Genomic DNA, 17,759 nt, shown 5'->3' on the forward strand with positions numbered 1-17,759 from the left:
TAGCATTTTTCGGGATTAAACTGCATGAGCCATTTGCTTTGCCATTCTTCCAGGGTGTTCAGGTCTTTTTGGAGAAGTTGTGAGTCGGTCTGTGTAGAAAGCTCTACATACAATAGACAGTCATCGGCAAATAACCTCACATTTGAGTCAAGCTGATCTGGTAGGTCATTTATATACAAGAGAAAGAGCAATGGCCCCAGGACGGTTCCTTGAGGGACCCCAGACGCTACTTTAACTGGAGCCGACGCCTTCCCTTCAACCACTACTGTTTGCTCCCTGTTGGTCAGGAAAGCCTTTAACCAATTCAGCGTAGGGCCTTGGATTCCATAATACTCCAGTTTTGAGATGAGCCTGCCATGGGGGACTTTATCAAAGGCTTTAGTGAAATCAAGTATTGCTAAATCTACCTGCCGTTTACTGTTTAGTGCGCCAGCTATGTCATGGACTGTTAGTATAAGCTGTGTTTCTGTGGATCGTTTGGCTCTGAATCCATGCTGGTAATCCGTTAATATACTGTAACTTTCTAGGTGCTTCATGATTTGGCTATGGATAATATGTTCAAGTAGTTTGCAGGATATGCAGGTCAGTGAAACAGGTCTGTAGTTGCTGGGGACCGCTCTATCTCCTTTTTTAAAGATGGCGCATATATTTGCATCCCTCCAATCTTTAGGGATTTCTGCAGTGTTTAGCGAGTGTTGGAAAATATTGGTTAGAACAGGCGCGATTTCACTAGCTGTCAACTTGAGGAACCACGGTGGTATTTGGTCTGGTCCGGATGCTTTAGAGGGATTGAGACCTTGAAGCATTTTTTCGACACCATCAGTAGAAACTACTATATGTTCCATTGGAGGAGTACGGGGCTGGCCTAGAGATGGCATATCTGTGGTGTCTTCCTCTGTGAAAACACTTTTGAACTGTGAACTGAGTACTTCTGCTTTTTTCCCACTGTCACTGATGATGGTATTTCCCACCTTTAGGGGTGCTACCCCGACAAGGTCTTTCCTCAGTCCTTTTATGTACGACCAGAATATTTTGGGTTTGTCAACTATAGCTTCTCCCAGTATGTCTGCCACGTATTTAGAGTGTGCTTGTCTTAATCTTTTCTGAACTCCCTTCTTAACTCTCTTATATTTGTTCCAGTCTTCCTCTTGGCCTGTTTTCTTAGCTTTGTTATAGAGCCGCTGCTTCTTACGACAGTGCCTCCTTAGGTTTCTGTTGAACCAAGGCAAGTTGTATCTGCTTGATGTTATCTTACTTGGGATGTGCTTGTTCATCGTGTCTTTCATTTTGTCTTTGAAGTCTGACCACTTCTGTGTAACTGACATATCCTGAGTTCTTTTGTGAAAGAATGTCACAATACGAATAAACAAGTGGACAGAAAGGTAGAAAATACATGCAAGGTGTTTTTGTATTATCAGGAAGTCCATATGGTATCTGTCTGGCTCTGACGATCGGTATGTAACAAATGTACGATAATTATGAAACGCCTTGGTGTAAAAGCATTCGGGCTCAGATGTTTCTTCCCTTTTCAACTACGTACCGCCACGGAGCATACTAGTTTGTTGGCCTTGCGATTACTGTATATTTCTACGCACGATTCCATTTCTACGCACAAAGAAAAGTGTCTGTAGAAAATGTCTGACACTACTAGCGTGCCCGTCGTCACAAGGGAGAGTAGCGTCGCCATGGAAACACCATCCGCGTCCTCATCTGAAACTCCTACCGGGAGTCTGACATTACGGTATGTAATTTTCAGTATCGGTCTTGGCTTGCATAAGCACTTATCTAAAAAGGATGTACATTAAGAACGTGATTGGTAACTTTTAGTTATCTTTTTCCGATTGAAATTATTGAAGAACTATCATTGTGCGGTCTTTAAAAACAATGTTTTTGCGATCGATGTGTATCAGGACGGAAGCTACACCAAGACGCGTGCGTGGGCCCATCAACCTAGAGTACATCACGGAGTCGGACAGGCGGCGACAGGCGCAGTACAAGAGGAAGAAAGGCCTTCTAAAAGCTGTAAGTAGTTTATTTTGGTAGACAATAAAGTTCTCATTCATAGTAAATTATACAACGACGCCCAATTTCCTTCTCTGCATATTTTAGCGACATTGTACGTTTGTCATGGCCGGCGCTTGTTTATCTTACCATGAAAAATGCACGTATTAGTCTTTACAACCATAATTGTGTTGTGAAACACTGTCAACATTTGGCCATTCATTTATTCCTAACAGATCGTAACTTTGTTTAATATGCGTTTCTAATTAGGCACTGGAGTTCCACATTCTGACTGGGTGTGACATTCACCTGGTCCTCAACGAGCCCAAGTGCGGGAGGACAGTGTTTGGGACGGGGGCCCTACAGGACATGTACAAAGCTGGAACACTTAGATCACTGGCCAGTGATAACATCGAGTCTTCAGACACCATCACGGCATCCAACAAGATGGCACTGCCCCCTCTACCAAACACACCCCCCAAAACTTTCCCTTCGGGGGTGCGCGTACCAAACCAGCTACGTTCGTTCATGTTTACTGATGGAGTGTCACCTGAAAAGGTGGCAAAGACATCAGGGCCTGCCCCTACGCAGACGAGGAAAGGCAGAGGGAAAGGGAGAGCAGCTAGCAGCCAGACAACTAAAAAGTCTAACCATGGAAAGGGGCGTGGAAGGGGGCGTGGAAGGGGTAGTTCTTAAGGTGTTCTGATACACATGTGACAACACTACAGGTTATGTGCATGGAAGGAAAATATATTTATGTACCCATGATATCAGTACAGAACATTGTGTTATCTGTAGCTAGTCTGTAGTTATCTGTAGCTAGTCTGGATGGAAATTGTTTACCTTGACTACTTATTAATAGTGACTGTTTTGTACATGTATTTGTGTTCAACTTGTAATTACCATAGTTAATTGTTACAGTGTACGCTTCCAAATAAAACATACATAACATACCACATCACCAATGCAGTACTCCACGTGTCTTATCCATATATCCATATACTAGTATATTATTTACATATAGACAGTAGTTTGCTGAAAATTCTATCAACTTGCTTATGACACAGAGTTCAATCATATTTACAACCAACACATGAGTTTGCAAGATAACCTGATGACAGATGTAATTATATGAAAAATGCTGTACGTTAAGCTCAGAATACATTTTGCACGAAAACACTGAAACTTAAAGGTTGACAAGCATTGTAGAATTTAACATCTCTTGACGAAAGCAGGATTCTCGCCCAGCAAGGGGAGAGGTGATTTCTAATCAGTTAACCACATCACCAATGCAGTACTCCATATGTCTTATCCATATACATGTACTAGTATACATACCTACATGACAACAGACGTTTGCTGAAAATTCTATCAACTTGCCTGTTGCAGTGACACAGTTGAACCATATTTACAACCAACACATAAGCTTGCATGATAACCTGAGAACAGATGAACAATGTAATTATATGCTGTACGTTAAGCTCAGAATACATTTTGTACGATAACATTGAAACATCAAGGTTGACAAGCATTGTAGAAGTTAACATCTCTTGACAAAATCAGGGGTCTTGCCCACAAAGGAGAGAGACAGGTGCTTCATAATCAGTTAATTTCACTCAGAAAAAAAAAAATCAGCACATTTTATTGGAAATACTGGGGAAGTGCTAGGACTTTGGGGAGGGGGTAGCACCCTTGCTTCATTGCTTGGGGAGAGCCCTGAGAAAGTGAAGCATACCAATGAAATATGCACAACATACTAGTACCATATCATATCACAAAATTACATGAGGAAGTACCATGGAAACAACAATAGAACCACTACTCGGTCTGACCAGCATCAGCTAACATATCCAGCTGTAATGCACAGTGTATATTGTCTTGTTCAGTGGCTTCATTCTCTACCTCAAAGTAAAGCTCCAACAGATCCTCTTTCTTTGTTGTTCCAATCCTCTTCTCCATAGCAGACAACCTATCTACATAATACATCTTAACATCTTCTACTACAAACTGTGACAAGAGGTCTTTTGTCTTCTGCACAATAGTGACTTTCGTCTGCCTACTGATGTTCTCTTCTCTACATTTCTCCTCCTCAGTCACATAGACACAAGTTTGTTTCACCTCTGACTTCTGCTTTCCTTCCAGATACACCTCTTCAAATACCTTAGACTTATTCTTACGTGCTATCTTCTCAAAGTCCAGAAGGTCAGATGTCAGCTGCTTGCCTGAGATGGAAGTGTGGGCTACGTCTGCGTTGAACGGTTCCCTCAGATACTGCTCTGAACGAAGTCTTGTCCTCCACACATCCACCTCAGGCTCCAGGTTGTACCGGTGACTGTGTGAGGAAGAGCTGTCTGGCACGCTGATCACGCTGAAGAAATGGGCCCTCAACTGTGAAATAAAGAACAAAAATATGTTGTAGTTTTCTGTGGTATTGATTACATGTAAGTCATTGCTGGTTCAGTGTAGTTTAATAGTACATATACTAAGAAATTAAACTTGCACACTGCATACCGGTATGTTCATCATTGACTTTCCTTTATTCTAATCCATCTAATCCATGCAGTTACATGCACATAATTCATCACAGCAGGGTCATACACGTTTAGTTTTGCAACAGGTATTACACACTTCACTATCATACTTTGTGATCATGACAACACACCTTTTCCAACACATCCAAGTTGCGGAAGACCCTTATCCAGTCGGCTGCAAGTGGGGCGCCCTTGTGCCATGCTTTGGATGCTTTGTTTTTCTCCTCCAGTTTTGCGTCCATCCCCTCCCCCACAGACTTGCCCCCGCTGCTGACCGACTCCGTCTTCTCCATAAAGCTGCGAAGATCTGGTGGGTACATTGTTCTATCCATGGACTCCAGCAGGTCGATCGCTTGATACTTCGGATGGTTTCTCCCACTGAAGAGAGGTGAGAAGACCTCCATCCCTGCTTGGACATATCCAGTGTTGTTGCGCCTGGTCCCCACCCGGAAGTTTTGAATTGCAAGTCCATACAGATTGATCTGTTGCTGTAGAAAGATGTAGTTTGGGTTTCTGATGTGTGGAAGCCAGTTGTATAGGAAGTCGTCTGCTGTGATGGTGTTCTTCTCCCCCCTTCCCAGTTTGTGACGTACATATGGTAGCAGCATTTCATCTGTGCACCCCTTGATGGCGATTTGTAGCATTTGCATACTCTTGTGGTGATCTGCACAGTTCTTTGCGACACGCTGTGCCCCTTCTGACTGGAAACCCATTTCTTGAGCGAGTTCGGCAAACCATACGTCCCAGTTCAGATCAACATATGCCTTCAGCGCATTCATTTCCATATGCAGCTTCCCAACTCTTAGAATGACCCAGTCGAACTCTCTGCACACTGGAATGGTCTGATTCTGGGGGTGATCGATGGATATGTGATCTTGGAAAAGCTTGATGTTGTCGAACGAATGTTTACAGGATGTGCAGTACATGGTTTGAGAGATGACAGTTCGGGTTATCCCCAGTGGCAGCCCGTCCATCGCGACAACTAGCCAACTTCTTGTGTTTGTTTGGTCATGACTGTCAGAATACCTGGCTACATTGGCAATTTTCCCAACATGTCGCAGAACCTTCCTCATGGCCGAGGCTGAGTTAGGATTTACAAACACAGGGTCGGACATTGTGATGGGTGGAGGACTGTCAGGATGAAGAGATGGTATGTCAGAGTTTTCTTCGGCTGTGATGATGGTTATGTCTTGTGAAGTTGTTGTCTTGTCGTTATCAATGCTGATTTGAATCTCCCTTTCTTTTGGGCGGTAGGAGTACTTCCTAACTTCTTGCAGCAGCATGGTTCCAAATACATCTCTCCCTGATGCAGCTTCTTCTACCTGTTTGAGGTTGGCTTGACACTCCTGGTTGGGGCAGATTCGTTTTGTTCTGGGCACTTCTGTCCCGCAAGCAGCACATTTCTTGAGTGTCTTACTCCTCTCCTTTTCTTCCACTTGTTTGTCCACATAGTCCACATAGGTGTCCTCTTCTAGTAGCTGTTCGTTTAGGACTTTGCCCAGTCTCTCGTGGACCAACTTTCTCACTTCTCCTCTGTGGATTGCTTCAGACGTCTTAGATGTATTGATGCAGCCTCTCAGAAGTTCTTTCGTTTCCTCCTCTTCTTGTGCCCTTTCGAGGTAGTTCCCCCAGCATGCTGGAGACAAGTCTCCCCGCCCCTGCACCTCCATTCTGTCTGAATGTTGCACTTGACACACACTGGTCACCACGCTACAGGTCATTTTGCCCTGGGCCCGTACTGACCACTGCTTCTTCAACTTCTGGTCATTGTCAATCGCAACTTCGCAGTCTCCATTGGGGAAGGGCAGTGGCTTTGATGCAATGTTTTGGAGATAGGACTTGACCGTGTCAATCATGCCACCAGCAGAAACTTTCCCCAGCATGTTAACAACAAGCTTACTGTTGGTGATGGCATACGACAGTAAGTTTCTGCTGAAAGAAAATGGGGCAACTAGTGCTGGGGATGCAAGGTGGTACAGTTGCTCCAGGCTCATTACTTTAGATGCAATGGAAGCTCTCTTATCTGCCAGTCCATTTAGAAAGCTTTGGCAAACTGCATTCCTGTTGGCAAAATACTTGTTCGGATCTGTGTCCACGAGTGTCTCTGGTTTTTTGTACAGGCCTCCGATGTCACTGATGTCTTGCAGGATGGCTTCTCTCTGTGAGGATGCGGCTTCGGAGACAAGTGTGCAGATGATGGGAACAGGTACTTCATCCAGGTTTGGTTGGAGGGGGTTGATAATGTATCCACACACATTACTGTCTGTCTGTGTGCTGGCCTCTGCAACTTCTGCTGGGTCTGTCTGGATGCCGCTTTCTGTAATCCCTCCCTGGTCATGTTCTTCTGTACTCCCTCCCTGGTCATGTTCTGCAAGCCTTTTCCCGCCACGTCCTGGGCCAGAGTTCCTGACGACTTTCCTCTTTCTTCCCCCCTTGTTGGCCTGTTTTTCAGCGACGTAGTTGTGGTCGGCCGCGGTTTTGTCATAGCACAACTGACATGCATCACTATGTGCTACAAACAGGTAAGGTGTAGTACGGGTTGTGAAACCATCTTTACTGGGGGTTCTGCGATACCTGTCAAAGACACACCTACATTTGTGACAGATGTCTGGTGGATGAATACTGGGCACATCAGAGGTGAGGTCAATGCCAAAGAGGTTAACAAACTCCTGCTTGTAGGTCAAGGACGAACACGGATTTTTTCTGTCATTGACATCTTGTCCACATAGACGACACTTTCCTCTCAACAAAGCTGTGTGGCCATCCTCCAGCTCTTCATCTACAAATACAAGAAACAGGTAAAATAAATAAAAATCAACGATGTTGAATTGCACGTTACCATAAACCAAGAAAAAAAATCAATCAATTATTACAAAACCGGTTTATCAGTGCACCTGTTGGTTTTTTTAAAGAAACCCCCCCCCCAAAAAAAAACAACATTGAAAGAATATAGTCAATATATGCAGAAAATTGGAAAATCAAACAAAAGTGCATCTTTGTTAGCAAGGGCTATGAACATGCATTACCTTAAAATTAACTGATAAAATAAATCCTACTGGGTGGCAATGGGTGATACAATATAGATATGATACATGTATTAAAATTGATATGATAGGAACGTCTGGGATATGTACATATTAAATTCAGGATGTAACGTTAAGTTGTTCACCCAAGAAACCATAATATAAATTTGACAGATCGATTCCAAAAATTTCAAAATAACGACAAAATCAGCAATTCCATCATCCTGATTTGTTCTTCGAATGCACAATTAAATTATAAATATTCAAGACATTCAACTCCGCGTCAATCTTCGAACTACGGCGTTTTCAAAACACGAGAACCTATTTTCCAGTCGACCCGCGCAGTTTCGCGCCCCCCTCCCACCCCCGTTTAAACAGTTGAAATCGTGACATCGCCCACTTCAAAAACATGAACAATTTTTCTACGGAAATACTAATGGCCGAAACCAATGCAGAAAGATGACAGAGGCTCTATAGTATTCAGGAAAACTATTCATTTTTCTTAAAAACATTGCGCATTGCAACTAGAAGGATTTTTCTCCGACAGAACCGGCGCACTATCGACCCAATTTCCATACAAATACATATTGGCCAAGCGACTCGAGGCACGAAACGTCCTAACTTCAAACCCGTGAACAATTTTTTCAAGACACCGCTGTACCAAACAAAATGGCGCTGGCGAATGTTGGCCACGTAAACAAGCCCAAAAAACTGATTTGAATCACTTAAACTTCCAGAAAAAATTGCAGTTAGACCAGCAAAATGACCAAGAAAATGTGTAAATGGAATTCTTACCTGAAGTTTCGCCCGACATTGCCGCCCGAAGGAGCGAATTCGGTGAGCTTTCTTGGACGAAAAACACACGTGCAGACTTGTCCCTCGGTTCTAGAAGCTTCTATAAGAGCTATGACGTGTTATTGACCTCTGAACTGGGTTATACCATTGAATTATAGGGGTCAGAAGAAGAAAATTCAGTGGAAATCGAGTGAGCTGAACACAGCCCGGCTCTGGCGGTAAAATGACGTCATAGCCGAGCGGGCGATATGATTGGCTGAATACTGGTGTCGTGGACATAGGCAAATCTGCCTACATTCCGAGCTGTCTATTTTCTCAATTTACTCAGGTGAAATGAGTACCTAGCTTTATATATGGAGTTTATTGACTTCGTTCACATTTCAGTACAAATTTAATACATGGCAGCTTCATTTGTATACAAAGATGCTGAATTGCGCATTTTACATGATTAACATGATAACAAATCTATAATTATCTATATTACATGATCAACATGATAACAGGTTAGTTAGAGACAGTCAGAGTCCTCTTGGAGGATGTAAAGCTGGAGGTCCCGTGTTTGAGGAGAGCCACACCTCGAGCATGTTAAAGATTCCACCACACTTGCTTTTGTGAGCATAACAGAACCTCATTCTGTACATGTATGCGAATATGATTAAATGATACTCTAGCCTTCAGTCGCCAAATTAATAACCTGTTTAGCTCTTTTTTGCAGCTCTGTCAATCTGGTATCAGTATTTCTCATAATCTCTGTAGAATCCAATGTGGTTATAAAGAGATACGTTCCAACTAGTGGTTTGGCATCATCATCATTCTGGTCGTGAGAGTGGTTTGGCACTGCTACGTAACACTGATGTGTCTCCATCTACATGTATCTCCACAAAATATTTAGGTATAGCCTATGGACATTATCAAACAGGTAGTAAAATATTCACTCTGGTTCTATTGAAGCATCTACAAACTCTATGCTTCTATATAATAAATTGACATCTCAGTTCATTTTAGCTCAGTATAGTTTATGTGTTGTCTGTAGAACTACTAGAAGGAAATGTAAATAAAAGTAGAATACATTTGGCAGTGCTAAGATATACTCAGGGCTTTACCTACAAATGTACAGTACCTGTATTACTATTATCTATAAATTTCTTGAAGTAACACTTTGGTTTAGCTCATGCATGACTAAATCGCAACCTAGAACCTGGAACGGTGAGTCTGAATCCTTTGAAAGGGGCGACATTAAAGATTACCCAATCCGCGCAGTGCAGATGGCATCCGGAGGATCTCCAAAGCTCCTTAATTGATCTGAGCAGTGTGCAGACGTAGTCATGTGTACCAGCAGCAGCTGTAGACTGTCTCAGTCCTGTGAGTCTGAATGTTGGGCAGATGTTGGAATCAGGAGCTGATTTGGGTCTGATCAGTTCTGCAAGGAGAGTTTTTTGTGATGCCTCAGTGGCGGAGCCATTGGTATAGTACTGCGATTGAGTTGAAAATATTTTAAGAATTCCATGAATGCATTCACTGGGAAACTAAATTTTGTCAACAAGATAACTCAAGAACGGCTCAATGGATCGGTCTCATACTTGGTGGGTGCGTAGGGTGTGACCACAGCTAGAAATGATAAGCCTTTTGGCCTCCTAGTGGCTTCCCTTGGTACTGCATGTCCTAAGCTCCTGAATTGCTCAGCAGTATGCAGACGTAGCCATGTGTACCAGCAGCAGCTGTAGACTGTCTCAGTCCTGTGAGTCTGAATGTTGGGCAGATGTTGGAATCAAGCTGATTTGGGTCTGATCAGTTCTGCAAGGAGAGTTTTTTTGCGATGCCTCAGTGGCGGAGCCGTTGGTATAGTACTGTGATTGAGTTGAAAATATGTCAAGAATTCCACGAATGCAGAACTAAATTTTGTCAACAAGATAATTCAAGAACGGCTGGATGGATTGACCTCATACTTGGTGGGTCTGTAGGGTGTGACTACAGGTAGAAATCATAAGCCTTTTGGCCTCCTAGTGGCTTCCCTAGGTACTGCAGCTCCTAAGCTCCTTAGTTGATCAGCAGTATGCAGACGTAGCCATGTGTATCTGCAGCAGCTGTAGACTGTCTCAGTCCTGTGAGTCTGAATGTTGGGCAGATGTTGGAATCAGGAGATGATTTGGGTCTGATCAGTTCTGCAAGGAGAGTTCTGCAAGCGGAGCCATTGGTGTAGTTCTGCGATTGAGTTGAAAATATGTCAAGAATTCCACGAATGCAGAACTAAATTTTGTCAACAAGATGACGCAAGAACGACTGAATGGATTGGTCTCATACTTGGTGGGTCTGTAGGGTGTGACTACAGCTAGAAATGATAAGCCTTTTGGCCTCCTAGTGGCTTCCCTTGGTACTGCAGCCCCTTAATTGATCAGCAGTGTGCAGACTTAGCCATGTGAATCTGTAGCAGCTGTAGACTGTCTCAGTCCTGTGAGTCTGAATGTTGGGCAGATGTTGGGACAGGTTGGGAGAATCAGGGGCTGATTCGAGGGTTTTCAGTAATAGTTCTGCAAGGAGAGTTTTTCTCTATCTCATCTCTCATTCAGTTACTAGTAACATTTGCAGATATGTGGCCCCTTTAAGATGCAGGGGTGGAAGCTTCTAAGAAGGTAAAATCAGAGTTGCACAGGTATTTCTGATACCTTTCTGATACCAGTGCACCTAACCTGCACTGGTCCATGTACTGGGTATATACAGGTTAGCGCAGGTAAAATTGGAGCTGTGCAGGTATTTCTGAAGCTACCTGCACCTTTTTAGTATGATCCATAAATGCAGATAATGCAGGTAATGCAGTCTTATGCAGATAAGTTTATGATACGTTGAAGGTATGCAGAGAAAAGTATTTTGAGACACCTCCTCATCCCTCAATTCACGTTACATTTGTTACATGCGGCCCCTGAAGGTCTGAATGAAAACCCTATTTCCCCAGTGGAAAGGCGTTTTACTCTACATGTGCCGACTAATTCTGTTTTACCAACCACTTAACTGATGGCAGGGGGAAAGCAATATACGAACATGTACTGCTGAAAACCAGCTCTCTAACTGGGACCTTACGTACGTGCTACATACACACCACATTCAAGCAGTATGGAAAAATCCCATCTCTCATCTGAATCAGCTGTTTGAAATTGCCACATCAGGTGGAGAAAAATTGATGTGTTTCTACTTTCAGTTTAAAAAAAATTACAGTCTCTCTCTCTCTCTTCTCTTTAGATTTCAGCTGAAGCGATCCAAGAAATACAATTTACTCAATAGATATTTGATCCTGAAAATGCTTGAAATAGCATTTCAGAGAGTTTGAAATTCAGGTATCAGGTAGAAAATTTTACGTCCCCAACCCCCAAAATACTAGGGTTAGTGGGTTTTTGCTAGGGTTGGTCGGGAAACTGAAAACGCAACGTTTTTTTCCCAAGGCCTCATCATAAAAGTTTGAACAGGCAAGAGGATTTTCTACCAGGTAGATAAAGATGATTGTTGCTATTTTTACACATAGAATAAATGTATAGGACAATCTTGTAGATTGAATATTCTACTTTAGATATGGTTGTTTGTATTTAATGTATAAACATATGGCTACACTGAAGATGCAACTAGAATGAATTGTATGAGTAGAGAGTACAAATTAATACTCTTAAAAAAGCATTTTTAGCTAAAATGAAAAAGTTCATGCAACCTCTGATGACTGTCTTAACTACATTATATATATATACAGTGTACAATTTCAAGTCAAGCATATAGAAAGAGAAAATGAGATAGAGGGAAGCTTGCTTGAATAGCAAGTCACTGATTCTTGGATAAAGAATTGCAGATCCGCAAATGTAGTGTGAAATGAAGGTATAAGCTACTTTAGCTCACAACTCACCATTCCCTGCATTGAACACACACAGCATACGGTAATGTTGCAAGTTATTATTTCCATGAAACGTCAGGACAGGTATTGCATGTATACATCACGTTGGCCTTTGGCTATATTTTCTTCTTGAAAAATATGGAATTGCTTTGCAGCTTCTGTATGCATGGCTCAAAATACTGGGTGCATGTGCACCTTAGTGCACCCAAATTTGGAGCTGTACACCTAATTTTTCTCTGTGGGTGCACCAGTGCACCCAGATATCTTTGCAGGTTTAAATATGTAAAGTTGTTCAATGTTTAGTTATACTAGTATACAGCATATTTTTAAGTTAACAACACCCAAGTGTCAGAAAAATAATAAAATCATTGTTATACTTAAGAACATTTCTTTAGAAATGAAACATATTTAATTCTTTCTGACATTTTACTTACTATAATTTATGTACTTATATGGTGCACCCCAAAAAACGTTTTTCCCAATTTTTCAGTGCACTTACCCCCAAAAATGGATTTCGAGCCCTGTGTATGTGTTGTGTAAAGTTTTGGGACAGCTTCATGGTGAGTTACTGCTGTGAAGAAACGTCTCCCAGTGCCGACATGTGCCGATTTTCCGACTTGGTGATTTTGCAATCATCCCCTTCCGAGGAAGATTACCAGCCAGGAAAGCATTGTGATCAGACGAAGCTAGATGAATTAAGTGGGCCTTATACTAAGTTATAGTTATGGGCCTAGGAAAAACAATGTTGTGTTTCTAGTTACCCGAAAAACCCAAGCCAAAACTTGACAACCGTAGCTGTTTTTTGGGTCAACTGCTAGCAAGGCCATAGAATAAAATCTTTTGCCTGAATTTCAAATCCTTTGGAAAGTTATTTCTTGTATTTTCAGAAGCAAATTTTGATTGAGTAAAAATTGGGTGAAATATTTGCCGCACAATCAAATGGAAGACAGAGGTCCTGGAAACAACCCTGGTTCTGAAGAAATTCATTTTTACATTCGTAAAACTGTATATATTGGATCACTTCAGCCGAAATCTTTATGAAAAATGAAAGAAAATCCCTGGCTACCTTCCTACCCTTCATTTTTCTCGGGATTGAAACCTGAAACACAATACTAATTTTTCCAGGCCTCACCCATTAAGCATTGCATACATCAAGACAGTGTTTGCGAGGCTTGTCCCTTGCAGCCATCCGTCTACCCATAATTCCCGTCCTTCCTGTATAAAAAGTATCCAATCATGGATACTTACAGCTGTCCCTGCGTCGTCCCCTGACCTTGGAGAATAAACCATCGGCCGAGAGATGCAGTATTTAGTTGGTAATTCCCCCCCGGGTCAGACATCCCAGATTAAAAGCAACCCATGTTCACACTGATGAAATATAGAGACGGACTCAGAAACACAATTTGGCCGCGGCGCTGCAGCCATCTGGCCAACCAGGTGGTATGAGTTATGGAGGTTTTCCAAATGAACAACACTCAATTCTTTATAACGTTATATGTTTTTAGCGCTCAGGTCCAGCCGTTAAATCTCTGCCACAAGTTGCGATGCCCAATAAAAGGCATCTGCTGTAAAATCACGACCACGAGTTTACAAAATTCCAATCTAGTGTTTGGGAACTTCTGGGCATTTTTCATCATGCTCAAACAAGCGTGTGAATCGATGTGTGATTTATATTGTTCATATCATCAGAATATAAACTTTCTGAGTGGATAAACTATAAACTAGTAAACCAATAGTTATTATCGCAAAGTATGGGTAACCTATAAAGACCGTATGTTGGTTGGTAGCATATTAAACTACTCTCCTCTTAACATCCGAAAACCCACAAATTACAGAAAAAGCGGGATCCTTTGTCTTCCTCTGTCTTCAAAAAAGAAGTCAAACCCGGTAGTTTTTACTAGTAGTTTCTTAGTAGTTATCAGTAGTTCTATTTATTTGTGTACTAATTATTCTATTGTCTACTACTTATCTGTTTTTTATACGAAATGTCTCTAATTTGTTCCTGCAATTAGCCCTCGGGCATGAATTTGCAATAAAACATTTATTAATGTTTACAGAAAAACCTTCTCTGTGTATCTACGAGCTTCCGAGGACTCTGAAGAGAGTTTAACAATGATTGATGATGATACAGAACCATGGCACAGGTCCAGGATTTAGCTCAGAACTGATGTTCATGTAGAATGTTCAACTGCTAGTGCTGTGGGTAACTTTATCGGATTTCATGCCTCGTAATGTGAAGAAATATTAGTTTGCATTTTAGACTTCTGGGAAGTGTTTTCGGTTCTTGGTTCTCCCCAGAACTGTGCATGGGACAAATCTACTTTCTTGCAATTGGATAATGCAGAGACTATCCAGAACCGTGCCTGATCCTCATGTTCCATGCCTGTACAGTTTAGGATTAGGATCAGGCTCAGTTCTGGATAGTCTCAGCATTCCAGAACTGTAAATCTGCATTCTTTAAGAAATTGCAGAGGCTATCCAGAACTGTGCCTGATCCTGGCACAGATAGAACTAGATATGTATGTAGTGCTGCATATAACAGAGTTAGCACTTGATGCACAGATTTTGACAGCAATGTCCTAGCATATGCATGCAGGTGCCATGTACATGTACAAGCACAGGTACGGCCTGCGCATGCATGAAAGGATAGTCCAGGATTGGATACAGAGCTGATGTACAATGTTATGTAGACTGATCCTAACCCTAATCCATGTACAGGCACGGTTCTGGATACAATAGTGCCAGCACTTGCTGCACGTATGTAGATGTTGATGGTATTATCATGGTCTAGCACATTAGGTACCACTATGATGCACAAGCACACGTACAGCCTGCATGAAGAGATAGCCATCCATTGATCACATTTCCCCTGTCGCAGGTTTAGGGACACGATCATTGTCAATGTGAATTTCATGCCGACTTACACCTGTACAGGAGCCGCCGATATTACAGTTTTGTACGTCATGAATAAAAGAAAACCATAGATCCCCACTGGAGGGTGGGAAATGGAGGGATTTGGGGCAGCGACCCACGTTATGTGTCTTGATCTGATTGAAGCTGAACTATTGCCACAGCTTTCAGGAGAAATTTACGATATTTCTGTTGACGATAATGCCTCAAAATTTTCCACTCTGCATAATATGGAGGAATTTATAGTGTACTAGAATCAGTCTTTTTTATTTTTGGGATGGAAGTATTGTTTTGAGTGGCACTGGTTTAGAGAGAGTTTGTAATGTATCTTGTCCTGAGTAGGAAGGATAGGAAGTGAGTGGGCTGAGATTAGGTTTCAGTTAATCGACAGGGTTCTGAGCCAGCATGCCCCTGTTGGTCGAATGTCGAATGTGTACTATGTAATCATGATATGAAACCATCATGCGTACAATTGGGTATTTGTGATGATCATATAATACTGTAACAGTTCCAATAAATTTACAATATAGGTTTGGGCCCCCTAGCACCTTTTTTGGAACTGCACGGACTAATTTCATAATTGCAATGTTAGAAAGTTTTTAACTCAAGAGGGTGTTACTTAGAACATGTTGTGCCACTTAAGAGTTTGTTGTATTAACATAACAGCAAGCCGTAGTGATCACTCATCGCAGCAATATTAAAAGTCACAGTCATCCCCAATCTCCCTCATACCACCGCTGTCGTAATGCTACATAACAATCCCTATTAATCTGCACTGCTGGTGGGAATGTTACAGGGACCGTTTATCCCCCAGATAAACAGAGATGAACTGAGAGGTTCCCTGTAAATTGAAGTTGTATTCTGAGGGGGAGGCTGGGTGATTGGGACAGCGCTTGTGACAGTGGGACTAGTCTCCCAGGCCTTGATTAAAAAAATGTTGTGTTTCCTGTTTCAGTCCTGAAAAAATTAGGTTCGGTAACATCTGTGTCCATAATATCACCAGGGTCCATAATATCGCCACCTTGAGAAATAGTGTGCTTAAAGATATTTTTACTGCAACAAACTTTTGGTATGCACTCCTTCACACATCAAAATTAATGTACATACCTAGGGTATGTTGCAGTAAAAATATCTTTAAGCACACTATTATGGACCCTGGTGATATTATGGACACAGATGTTAGGGATTATATTTTTTTTCTTTTTTTTTTAGACCTTAGTGATATCTAATAGTGTACAATACAGATTAACAAAGTAAAACTTGCATGAGGACACTTTTATTTTCAATGCCAATATTAGAAAACCAATTGTGCAACGTTTCATCACTCAGGTGTCAGATCATGGAGCTAGAAAAGGTTGATCAGCTTGAAAAATTTTATCCTTGAAGGGGTCTACCCCCCAAAAAAGTCTAGGGTCAGCAGGTTTTTCTAGATCTAGAGTTGGTCTGGAAACAGGAAACAACATTTTTTTTCCAGGCTGGCTGATTGGGACGGCACCGTGACAGCGGGACGCTCGGGTGTCACTGTAAACAAAATGTGCATAAATTGAGTGGAGCAAAAGTCCCACGGGACGGGGGAGGGGCACGGGCAGGGATTTGTCAAATATAACTCTTATTTTGAAAGACTCAATGCTACTAGTAGATTCGAGTATATTTTTAGATGTGATATCATGCAAATATACATGCAGGTTAAAGCAAGGCATTAGAAAAGGTACTGAAAACCCACCTTATTGCAGTAGGTTATAGGTTTAGATTAACGTGTACATTATGATTTACATGTATATGTTAGCCCCTTCATCAGTATAGTACTGCAGAATTCTAGGATTTCGTTGTATCAATGTTTTTTGGTTTGTAGTTGGCCATATGAAAGTCATTGTACTTTTTGTTGAGTCACTAAATTTAAAGTTTCTTTTATCAAACTCTACACACTGACAGTTAGTAATCTTACACACTGAGCAGCAAGAAAGCAGCAACAACTCGCAGAATAGAAATGAAATTCTTTCATATGTTCTTTCCTCAGCCAGGTTATTTCCATCAAATGTGTCTCTACGAATAGCTGCCATTAATCACAGCAGAGCTTCAGTGCAGGTACCTGTTATCTGTTGATAGCGCCTCATGAACGTGAGAACCTCTGCGCAGGATTACAGGGCTGGAAACACTGGGTGCAGGTGCACTGGAGTGCACCCAAAATAGGAGCTGTATCTGTATCGGTATAGCCGGTATAACCGCCCTTCGGCGTAACACACCAGCTTCGCAGGCACGCGGCGCGGCGGCAACTAGCTATATCACACCTATATGCTGTGCACCCAATTCTTTTCTGTGGGTGCACCAGTGCACCCAAATATTTTTGTAGGTATTTTTGCACATATTTAATAATAGTTTGCAGGATATTCTTGGTATCTAAGCGTCAGAAAAATGATAAACTTTTTGTTGTAGCTCTTGTGTTGCATTTTGAAGTAAGCTCCCATTTCAGATTCAAGCTTAGAAGAGGAGCTTTAAGATCTGTCATTAGGTTTTGTTTTATATCGCGCACCCAAAAACATTTTTGTGCACCCAATATATTAGGTTGGGTGCACCAGTGTACCTATTCCCAACAATACTGGCAATGAAAACATACATTGCCATGGCGAC

General features: G+C 41.8%; 3 protein-coding genes across 3 annotated transcripts in view; 2 read left to right on the forward strand and 1 right to left on the reverse strand.

Annotated features, from left to right (window-relative positions):
• Positions 1–17,759, forward strand: part of LOC109487224 (E3 ubiquitin-protein ligase MYCBP2-like) — a 212,734-nt gene that overhangs the window by 14,323 nt on the left and 180,652 nt on the right. The gene's annotated exons all lie outside the window — the stretch shown is intronic.
• LOC109487284 lies at positions 1,823–2,743 on the forward strand. The gene is made up of 2 exons (XM_019791271.1): positions 1,823–2,022; positions 2,272–2,743. The coding sequence occupies exons 1-2, from the start codon at positions 1,885–1,887 to the stop codon at positions 2,695–2,697; spliced, it is 564 nt and encodes a 187-aa protein (XP_019646830.1). The 5' UTR covers positions 1,823–1,884; the 3' UTR covers positions 2,698–2,743.
• Positions 3,794–8,611, reverse strand: LOC109487258. Its single transcript, XM_019791237.1, has 3 exons — positions 8,351–8,611; positions 4,664–7,311; positions 3,794–4,389 (listed from the first exon to the last, which is right to left on the reverse strand). Exons 1-3 carry the CDS (start codon positions 8,367–8,369, stop codon positions 3,820–3,822), a joined length of 3,237 nt encoding a protein of 1,078 aa, XP_019646796.1. The 5' UTR covers positions 8,370–8,611; the 3' UTR covers positions 3,794–3,819.

This window comes from Branchiostoma belcheri, unplaced genomic scaffold, assembly GCF_001625305.1.
Source record: "Branchiostoma belcheri isolate BF01 breed outbred unplaced genomic scaffold, Haploidv18h27 scaffold87, whole genome shotgun sequence".
In the NCBI taxonomy this organism is placed as follows: domain Eukaryota; kingdom Metazoa; phylum Chordata; class Leptocardii; order Amphioxiformes; family Branchiostomatidae; genus Branchiostoma; species Branchiostoma belcheri.

Coding starts and splice junctions, on each gene's coding strand:
- LOC109487258 (XM_019791237.1), bottom strand. Junction 4,390..4,663: donor ACTTGGATGTGTTGGAAAAG/GTGTGTTGTCAT, acceptor TTTATTTCACAG/TTGAGGGCCCATTTCTTCAG.
- LOC109487284 (XM_019791271.1), top strand. CDS start 1,885: ATGTTTTTGCGATCGATGTGTATCAGGACGGAAGCTACACCAAGACGC. Junction 2,023..2,271: donor AGAAAGGCCTTCTAAAAGCT/GTAAGTAGTTTA, acceptor GTTTCTAATTAG/GCACTGGAGTTCCACATTCT.